Source organism: Pteropus alecto, unplaced genomic scaffold (genome assembly GCF_000325575.1).
Source record: "Pteropus alecto unplaced genomic scaffold, ASM32557v1 scaffold173, whole genome shotgun sequence".
NCBI classification, from domain to species: Eukaryota; Metazoa; Chordata; class Mammalia; order Chiroptera; family Pteropodidae; genus Pteropus; species Pteropus alecto.
The window spans coordinates 200,410-210,064 of record NW_006433940.1 but is presented as its reverse complement, the minus strand read 5'-3'; the positions used below and the strand labels follow the sequence as shown (position 1 = coordinate 210,064).

The 9,655-nt window shown below is 37.1% G+C and overlaps 1 protein-coding gene, 1 long non-coding RNA gene and 1 other non-coding gene across 3 annotated transcripts in view; 1 reads left to right on the top strand and 2 right to left on the bottom strand.

The window, feature by feature from the left end:
- Positions 1-9,655, bottom strand: part of TRIM27 (tripartite motif containing 27) — a 16,564-nt gene that overhangs the window by 764 nt on the left and 6,145 nt on the right. Inside the window, exons 4-8 of the mRNA XM_025044337.1 lie at positions 5,911-5,933; positions 3,935-4,050; positions 3,779-3,811; positions 1,691-1,717; positions 2-111 (exon numbers count right to left, since the gene is read on the bottom strand). Of these exons, the coding sequence (XP_024900105.1) occupies positions 2-111; positions 1,691-1,717; positions 3,779-3,811; positions 3,935-4,050; positions 5,911-5,933 (309 nt within the window). The remainder of the gene's footprint in view (position 1; positions 112-1,690; positions 1,718-3,778; positions 3,812-3,934; positions 4,051-5,910; positions 5,934-9,655) is intronic.
- Positions 2,264-3,772, bottom strand: LOC112477024. The gene is made up of 2 exons (XR_003045296.1): positions 2,942-3,772; positions 2,264-2,741 (listed from the first exon to the last, which is right to left on the bottom strand). It is a non-coding gene; the product is annotated as an uncharacterized LOC112477024 (long non-coding RNA).
- On the top strand, positions 8,848-8,952 carry LOC112477028. The gene has a single exon (XR_003045297.1). It is a non-coding gene; the product is annotated as a U6 spliceosomal RNA (small nuclear RNA).

Below are 9,655 nucleotides of genomic sequence, written 5' to 3'. Positions count from 1 at the left end.
GCTCAGGGTTGTCAGGCAGGTCCTGCTGGAGGTAACTGTACCGCACTTGCCGAAGATTATCGGAGAGGATTAGGCTGGGATAGGCTGTGTCTGGGTCCAGAGTCACATCCACTGCAGAGACAGAGGGCAAGGTGACAGTCAGCTGAAGGCCAGGAGAGCCCACTATAGAATACCCAGCTTTTTTTCCTACCTGCCTGAGAAGAGAGTAAGAGCTCCCCAGTATAGGCTGCATTTATCTTATGATGAAATATATCCTGAATTTAACATTCAATAAAATCAGTTTGGATTAGCTGATTACCTTTTTAAATCAGGATATATTGAAAATACTGAGATTTTACCTCCATTCCCTTCTTTCACACCTTAAACCACAATATCCATCTGAATTTGCCACATAAATTCAGAATTTTGGAATTGTGGAGAGAGACTGGGAACCTGTAACAATCTGCCCACCTTCCAATTCACTCTTTTATATCCTCCATTCCATGAGATCTTTACTCAGCACATTAAATCCTATTCATCTTCTAATGCTCAATGTACAATCCACATCTTCCTCAAAAAGTTGACTTTAAGCAGGCCAGGCCATTTACATTCACTTCCCCTCTCTTAAATCTAAAACTGTGTATTGCCTGTGTAACACATTCTGGTATTTAGTATTACAGCATTTTGCAATCATGTGGATCTTTCCTGCTTTAAAAGCACTGATACATATTCTCTTATTTGCTCTTCACATCTTGTTTAGGAAGAAGATTCCCAAACATCCCTCTAAACCAAAGCTCAGGTGGGGGCTACAGGAATCCCATAAAAGTTTATGAAAGGCAACTAGTAGAAGTGACCAAGAACCCCAGATGGTCAGTTCTTGGTTCAACAATCTGTCCACAAAGGTCACCCACCTCTTTCTCATGTCACAGGTATACCTCACACCTCTAACCAGACACTAAAACCCAAGGACAGGACAGTATCTTATGCTCTTTTGTTCCCTCTATAGTACTCTGCACAATGTTACCGTAGGACATAAACAAGGTATTAATCTCTGTTGAAAGAATATGGATCATAGCCAGTGAACACCAATGAAAGACCTGTCGTTTGTGGAGTCCTATGTCATGTGTAGAAGGTGGCCATGTGACTATGGAAAGTACACATCTAAGATTTGTGAACCTCTGGGAACAGAGATTTACCCAGTCTCTCTGAACCTTAGGTAAAGGAGATGATCAAGGAGAGGGAGAATTTCGACTCCTGCCCCAAGGCACAGAGACAGGATGACACAAGATTCCTAAACTTTTCCTAGCACTCAGAATGAGTTGAAGTCAATCACTCTTTCTTGAAAGATGGCTGCTTTTTACAAACCATACATTGACCAGAGGATGGACAGGCAGAGCAGTATACAAAGTACTAACAGTGTTCTACTTTTTGGGAACAGTAGTTTCCACTCCACAATTCTTCACAGCTCCTGAGCTTGACTTCTTCCTATTTCAAAGGCCCATGGCTTTAGCTCTTGAAGCATTTTAGGAGGCAAAAATATTGTACCCATATAGAAACAAACAATAGCTTTTTAATGATTGTTGTTTATCATTTTTACACATGTAACCTAAAAGATCCCAAATTAGGCAGTTTCTTAAATCATTCATAATAGTGGTTAAGTCCAAAAAGAGTTTTACTACTTTCTCTGTATAGTTTTTCTCCTATCACCTACCTGAATATAATTGAGCCTCTCTTAATTCTGAAAAATCAAAAGAGAAAAGAAGTTATGGAAGTCATATAAGTATTTCCAGGAAATACTCAACTGAGGGAGCTTTGGTTAGAGACATCATAAGGCAGTGGTCTCCATTAGAAACACCAGAACCCTGGTTGTCGGTCATGCACCGATTTCTTCATACAATATATGACTCTATCACCCAACCAAAAGCTTTGAAGGAAGAGAGACTGGGAACTTTGGGTAGAAGAATAACCACATGCCTGGTATTGGTAGCCTATTGGGTCAAACCGAGCCAAGATCAAGTACTCCACCCTCCAATGTGCAAGCTGGTTCTGCTAGGGGGAAACATGGTTGTAAGTTCATATCACACACAACTCTTAGCTTTCATAAGCCACCTCTGTTCTAGGGTCTAGGTGGTTCGAGTGACATCCACTACCATGGTGGGGCAAACAAGACCATTCACTTAAAAGGCACTTTAGAGTTGACAAAGCATTTACACAGATATGTTCACGGTAAGCCTTTTAAATGGCAAGAAAAGAACAGAATGAAGGTCATATCTGAACTAATGGCTTCTGGTATTATCCATTGTATTAAGTGGAATTTCTCATTTGTTTTGCTTATGGACGTGTGAGTGTCCCCTATACCTATGTTAGTAGATACAAAAAAAAGTATGTATTTGAATAGTACGATGCTAATGAGGATTCAGCATACATAACATGGGAAATTATCAGAGATTATAAGGAAATACAATTTGCAAAAAATAAGAAAAGGGTTTACCTACATGAAACGATTTCAGATTCCACAAGACTACCTAGGAATTTTAGCATTTAGTATATAGCTGGCTCTCAATTGACTGTGGAGAAAATTTATAATTAAAAAAGATTTCCTTTAATACCTAGAACACTTTATTTAATAAACATAAATATTAGGTTTATTATGAGTCAGGCTCCATTTTAAAGACTTTAGAAATGGCACCTAATACTTATAACTTTGTGAGGTAAGAACTATCATTTTCCTCATTTTACAGATGAAGAAATTACAGATGTACCTTTTCTGTGGAGAAAATTTATAATTAAAAAAGATTTCCTTTAATACCTAGAACACTTTATTTAATAAACATAAATATTAGGTTTATTATGAGTCAGGCTCCATTTTAAAGACTTTAGAAATGGCACCTAATACTTATAACTTTGTGAGGTAAGAACTATCATTTTCCTCATTTTACAGATGAAGAAATTACAGATGTACCTTTTTTTTTTTTTTTTGTAGACACTGTTTTTTTTACTAACTGAAGGCAAGACCCTATACCAGGAAAAAGATTATGACTCATTGAAGGCTCAGATGATGGTTAGTATCTTTTAGGAATAAAGTATTTTTAAATTAAGGTATATACATTGTTTTTCTTAGACATAATGTTATTGCACACTTAATAACTACATTATAGTGTAAACACAACTTTTATATGCACTGGGGAACTAAAAAATTCATGTGACTCGCTTTACTACAAAATTCACTTTACTGTGGTGGTCTGGAATCAAACCTTCAATATCTCTAAGCTATGCCTGTATGGTGCAGAATCCTTATTAAGGCAGAGGTAGGCCCGGGACCCAGACATTCTCATTCCCGAATCTCTGCTCCTAACCACTTCCCCCAAGGTTCCACCTCAGTCAGTGCTGCTCAATTTCTCCTGTACTGATCAGCACTATGCCCACGAGCTGTAGGAACTCAGTGAATTATAACTATAAATACTGATCCAAGTGAAACACAGCTAGGATAGTTTCTGTTCACTCTTTCGCAATTAAAAAATAAAAACAATCACACTAATTCTGGATTAATTTTTGAATTGCCTATTCTTCTCCTCCATCAATTTAGATTGAGAACTGAGTGCACAGAGTTAAGACTTCAAATTAAAACAAGAGGCTATGAATTGAAAAAAATGAACAAAGCAAAAGGAAGGTGTAAAATACCACGGAAGGCTAGCAAATGGGTGCCACCCCTTTCCCATTTTCCCACACGTTTAATGCAGATGTTCATCTTCCCAGGAAACTTCAACTTCGAAAGCCCATTAAAAGTAGATAAATTTACCTTGGATTTTCTCCATATCTGACTGCATTTTTTCTAAGGGGAGAAAAGAAGATATTCAGTTTGCATCCCACTATCTGGTTGGGAAATGTATCCAGGCAATATGCAGATATTTAGAGCATAAATCCCTTTCCCCTCAGAGCCCTCTTTTCACATTACCTGTGAACTGCTTCAGACTTTCAGTCATGAACAGACATTTTTGGGCAAAAATATGTATTTTCTCTTGCAGATCTGGAGGTGTAATCCAAGGTTCAGGGATCCTGATTCTTTCAGCCCTAAGTTTAAAAAAAAAAAAAATGAACCCTTTCCCCAACTCTATGACTTTCAAGGGACAGGACAGGGTCTGGGCTAAATTGGCTAACAGAAATCAAAAGTCTTTAAAAGCAATCACTACAGCCTTTCCCATATTTTCTTCCTAGACTATGATCCTCCAGACCAGAAAAGGGGAAACACTTTACTCATTTTTTTGTCCCTCAAAGCACATAGCTCATGGCTTTTCAAATGGCATGTTCTCAAAAAAGTTTACTTAATTAAAATTGAATTTAAAGCCAGAAAGCACTAGATTCCATAACAAAGTCCTTAATTTCATGGTGGGCAATGACCTAGAATCCTCAGGTTCACAAACATGGTGAGAACGACATCTTCAGACAGATAGTACTCTCAGGACAATACCCAATCACCCACGCCCTTCAAGGGGTCTATAGCAAAGACAGATTGCTAGTTGCAGGGATACCCACAATTATCCCTTCTCTTATCTTCCAAACTTTACTAGATTCACGGTTACCCAGTCTAGGAGTGACCCTGTGACAAGAGTTCTGGCCAACGAAAGATAAGAAGTATCTTGTGGTAATTTAAGATGTCTACTTAAAAAGAAATGTGATGTGACATATCTCCCTCCTGCTGGTTGGCATTCTAGCAACTAACTATCTTGGACTATAAGAATGAGGATCATACCTTAGGGATGGCAGAAGAGTGAATAGAAAGAAACCTGAGTCTGATGATCACTGGAAGCACCATACCAGCCCTGGGCACATAGCGTACATGGTGACAAAATATTTTATTATGTTTAGGCCTTAAGCCAATGAAATTTTGGGTTTCCTAGCTCATATAGCCAAACCCAAACTTTAATGTCACAAAGTGCTAGATCTAAGGGATCTATCTCTCTATCTTAGGTCAGAACTAAACTGGCATCAAGAAAGGCAGTATTTGCTCTGGTCATCTGTCTGGGACAGTTACCGAGTACCGACTTATCTCTATCCTAGGGGCCTTTGAGAAACTCAATTTTATCAGCATGATTCTATCCACATAGCTCTCTGAGCCAACCTACTGAATCTATGAGGCCCTCCCCCATCTCCTCAAATGCTTTCACATAATCAAGCTACATTTCCTCTGGAGGTTTTCACCATTCAGGATTTTAATCAGATTCAAAGTTCTGCTCCTTCAGAGTCAGTTTCCACCCCTATAGGTACTCCACCAAACATTTACATTCCCAAGGCCTATCTGGTTTGCCGTCACCATCTGCCTGCAAACACAACTTCGCCTTGGCTTCTTGCCCACTCAGCTCTCCCTGCTCAGTCATGTCCCAACACCCAGGGAGCTCTTTCTTCTTCACTTTCCATCTAATGATACAGCAAAGAAATAACGAGTAAGAGCCAGAATCCAAGTAGTTATCACTAATTACATAACTAAGCCTGTCATACCTTTCTTAAGCCATGTTTTCCCTATTAGAGGAAAACAAAGGTGGGTGGCGGGCGAGGGGCGGGGGTCCGAATAAGAGAGAAAAGATTCTGAAATGCTTAGGAAGTAGCACCCATAAGATACTAGTGCCCCTTGCCCAAGTCCCTGTAAGTCTCCACCTCCCTATGGAAGAGTCCTCACAAACCACCAGCACCTTGCCAAGTGAGCCCCCTACTCCACCCCCTCACTTTTATAATCTGTCAATAATTCCTGAGTTTTAATGAGAAGAGCTGTGGTCCATCTAATTTCTTTGCACACTAGTGATTCTGTTCAAGGATAGACAGGGTATGTGTCCATCTGGTAAAATGTCCATCTCAGGGTCTGCGTTCCTTTTGGGATTTATAAGGGAGACTGTTTTCCTATGTTAAATTTAATACTGGGGAGAGAGAAAACTGTACCTGCTCAATGTGTCCCCGATGTCCTATAAGAGAAAGGAAAAGGATAACCATGAGAAGTCATTCATAACTTCAGTTTTTTTTTATAGACGTTTGCTGAAAACCCAGCTATGGGCTGGTGTCCTCCTCCTGCAACACTAGTCAAGGACCTCAAGATTTAAATTTACTAATTCAAGCATTCTATGCTTGGGCCACAGCTGTCCAGCTTGCTTCCTTTAATTTTCTTTGTGAAATAATTTCAAATACACAGAAAAGCTGCTAGTACAAAGAGTTCCTGTATACTCTTCCCAGACTTAACCAGATTATTATAACCATATTTATATCCTCAGGATCATTTTAGAGATCACTGTTTACATTATATCCCTTCATTCCTTTATGCTTCTGTGTGTATTTCCTAAGTACATTTTCTTATATAACTACAGTATAGTTATCAAACTCAGGAAATTGAACACTGACACAATATGTTTATCTATATTAATCCATAGTCCATATTCTAATTTAACCAACTGTCTTAATAATGTTCTTTGTGGCTATTCCTCCCCCTACCCTCCAGGTAATCCAGGATCATTTGCTGCATTTAGTTATCATAACATGTGTCTTTAATCTCAAACAGTTCCTCAGCATTGATTTATCTTCCATGTCATTGACACTGGTTTAATATAGGGTAGTAATTATAGAATGTCCCTCCATTTGAATTTGTCAGATTTTCCCCTCATGATTAAATTCAGGTTGTACCATCTTTGACAAATGTTGTGTCCTTTTAAAGGTACACAATATCTGCTTGTCCCTTATTGGGTGACATTTTGATCACTACATAGCTATTATTTTTCCTTTTGTAATTAATAAGTAACCTAAAAGTGATACTTTAAAATTATGTTAATATTTCAATTTTTATTAAACTTTCCATCCTCAGATTTAGCATCCATCAATAATTATTATCAGACTTATGATGACTGTCAATTGGTAATTTGCTAATTCCAAAATTCCTTTTACATTAGTCGACATTCTACTGGAAGGAAGAATTTTACCTTCTTATTTATTAGTGTGGACTCATAGATTCTTACATTATTTAATGAGTTACAATCCATCACTATTCTTATTTATTTGTATGCTTAGAACATCTGAGACTTGGCTGGAGAAAGTCTCTGTCACTCATTCTTCTATCCCCTCCCATTCCATTCTCCCCGGAATCCCAATGTTTTCTGGTTTATCCTTCAGTGTTTCCTTTGCAAAAATAAGCCGGATACATGTATTTTCCAATTACCTTCTCCTTTTTTACACAAAAAGTAATACACTTTGTATTTTGCACTTTGATTTTTTTTACTTAAGATTATATCTTGGAAAACACTTTATATCAGTTCATAGGTATCTTCCTTATTCTTCTTTACAACAGCACGGTATTCCGTTGTGTATGTGTGTGTGTATGTGTGCTCAAATAATCGACTCACTAGGTTTGGGAGTTGAGTTGTTGCCAATATTTTGCAATTACAAACAATGTTACATCAAGTAACCTTATGCATTTCTACCTTTGTATCTTCATATGTAGGTATATCTTGAAGGTAAATTCCTAGAATTCTTGGTTAAAGTCTAACTGCATATATAGTTTGGTTAAATACTGCCAAAATGATTTGCATTGCCACCAGCATATGAGATTATCTTTACTAATAGTGTACTGAATTAGAAAAATTAGAGAAAAAAAAAAAGGAAAATTTTCCTATTCAAACAGGTAGAAAGGGCATTTTAGTACTGCTTTAATTTGCATCTCTTATTTAAAAAAATACAGTAGAACATTTTTTCACAAGTTCTGGTCCAAGTTTGTGTTTCTTTTGCAATTTGCCTATTCATGTCAATAGCTCATTTTTCTATATAATTTGTCTCCCACCTTCAATTTTAAAAAGTTCTTTATCACTTCTATTTGTGATATTTGTCGCAAATATTCTCTTTCAATTTGACACTGGTCTTTTGACTGGTTACTGTGTGTGTGTGTGTGTGTGTGTGTGTGTGTGTGTGTGTGTGTGTGTGTGTGTATTCCTTATGTTTTACCAATTGCTTTAATTATATAGGCTTTGTTGTATGTTTTGATATCTAATAGGGCCAGTTCCCACCTTGTAGCTCTTCTCTTTCAGTATTTCCTAGCAATTTTTGTGTGCTAATTTTTCTATCTGAACTTTTCTATCACTTTGTCTAGCTCTAGAAAAGTGTTGTATTTTTATTGAGATTGCATTAAATTTATAAATTAGCTCATGAAAATCTGACAACTTGATGACTTTGAGATGCCTTATCTAAGAATAATATCTTTTTATTAGCTCAAGTTTATTTTGTTTTTCAGGAGTGTTTTATAATGTTCTCCACACAGGTTTTTGCACATTTCTTACAAGTTTATTCCCAGGCTATTTTTTTTTTTTTTTCCCCAGTTAGAAATGGGACTTTCTCTTCTATTATGTTTTCTAGTGGCTGTTATCTGTGCATATGAAGGCTGTTGATTACTATAGGTTAATCTTATATCCTGCTGCCTTGCTGAATTCTTCAGTTTCAATATTCTTTAATTTACCATTATGTATTATATTATCTCCAAATAAGATAGTTTAACCTCTTTTCCAATTCTGGTAGTTGTCATTGTCTTCTCCTATCTAACTAAATTGGTTAAAAACTACAGTACAATGTTAAATAGAGGCAGACAATAATGGGCATCTTGTCCTGTTTCTGACCTCACTGGGAATACCTCTAATTTCCCCATTAAGTAAGATACAGCTTGCTTTTCCAACGACTTCCACCATGACCACTCTGATAATCAAGACGCCCTCCCCAATGGAGTCCATGGCTCCTCTTACTTTCTCTACTTTCCTTATCATCATCCAGTTTTGATTTCATAGTCCACCAGTTAAAAACATTCTCACAAATAACTTCTACCTTAAAAAAAATTTTTTTTAAACTTCTATGGCTCACTTTGGCAGCACAAATTCTCAAATTGGAACTGTGAACAAAAGTTTAACATGGCCCCTACACAGAGATAACACTCAAATTTGTGAAGTATTTCATATTTTTCATGTTTATAGTAGCACTATTCACAATAGCTAAAATGTGGTAACAAAATGTCCATCAACTCATGAACGCATAAACAAAATTTAGTATGTATTCGCACATACAAAATTTGGTAATAATCCATATGGATTATTCAGTTATAAAAAATGAAGTACTGGTAAATGCTACAATATGGATGAACCTTGAAAAAAATATGCTTAAAGAAGACACAAAAGGCCCCTACTGTATGAGTCCACTCACAGGCAAACCCATAGACACACATAGCAGAGTAGTGGTTGCCAGTGTATATAAAGGTATGAGAAATGGGTACAGGTTTCCTTTTGAGGTGATAAAGGCATTCTGGAACTACATAGTTGTAAAGATTGCACAACACCGTGAGTTTACTAAATGCTACTGAGTTATGCACTTTGAAATGGTTGCAATAGCGGATTTATGTTAAGTATATTATCACAATAAGACAAAACAAAACAAAAACCTCAAGTCCATCTTGCAAAGCCCTAATCCTGGATGAGCCCAACTACCTGCTTTACCTATGCCTGTATCAGAGCAGTCATGGTCTGAAAAAGCAAAGCAGACAACAGGGCAGACTGCTTCCAGTATAAACTGAAGTTCACTAACGAAGTACTATGTCTCACAAACCAACTGGCTTTCCCATACTCTAAAACAATAATTTCAGAACTTCCCCACATTCTTCAAAGCTCATATT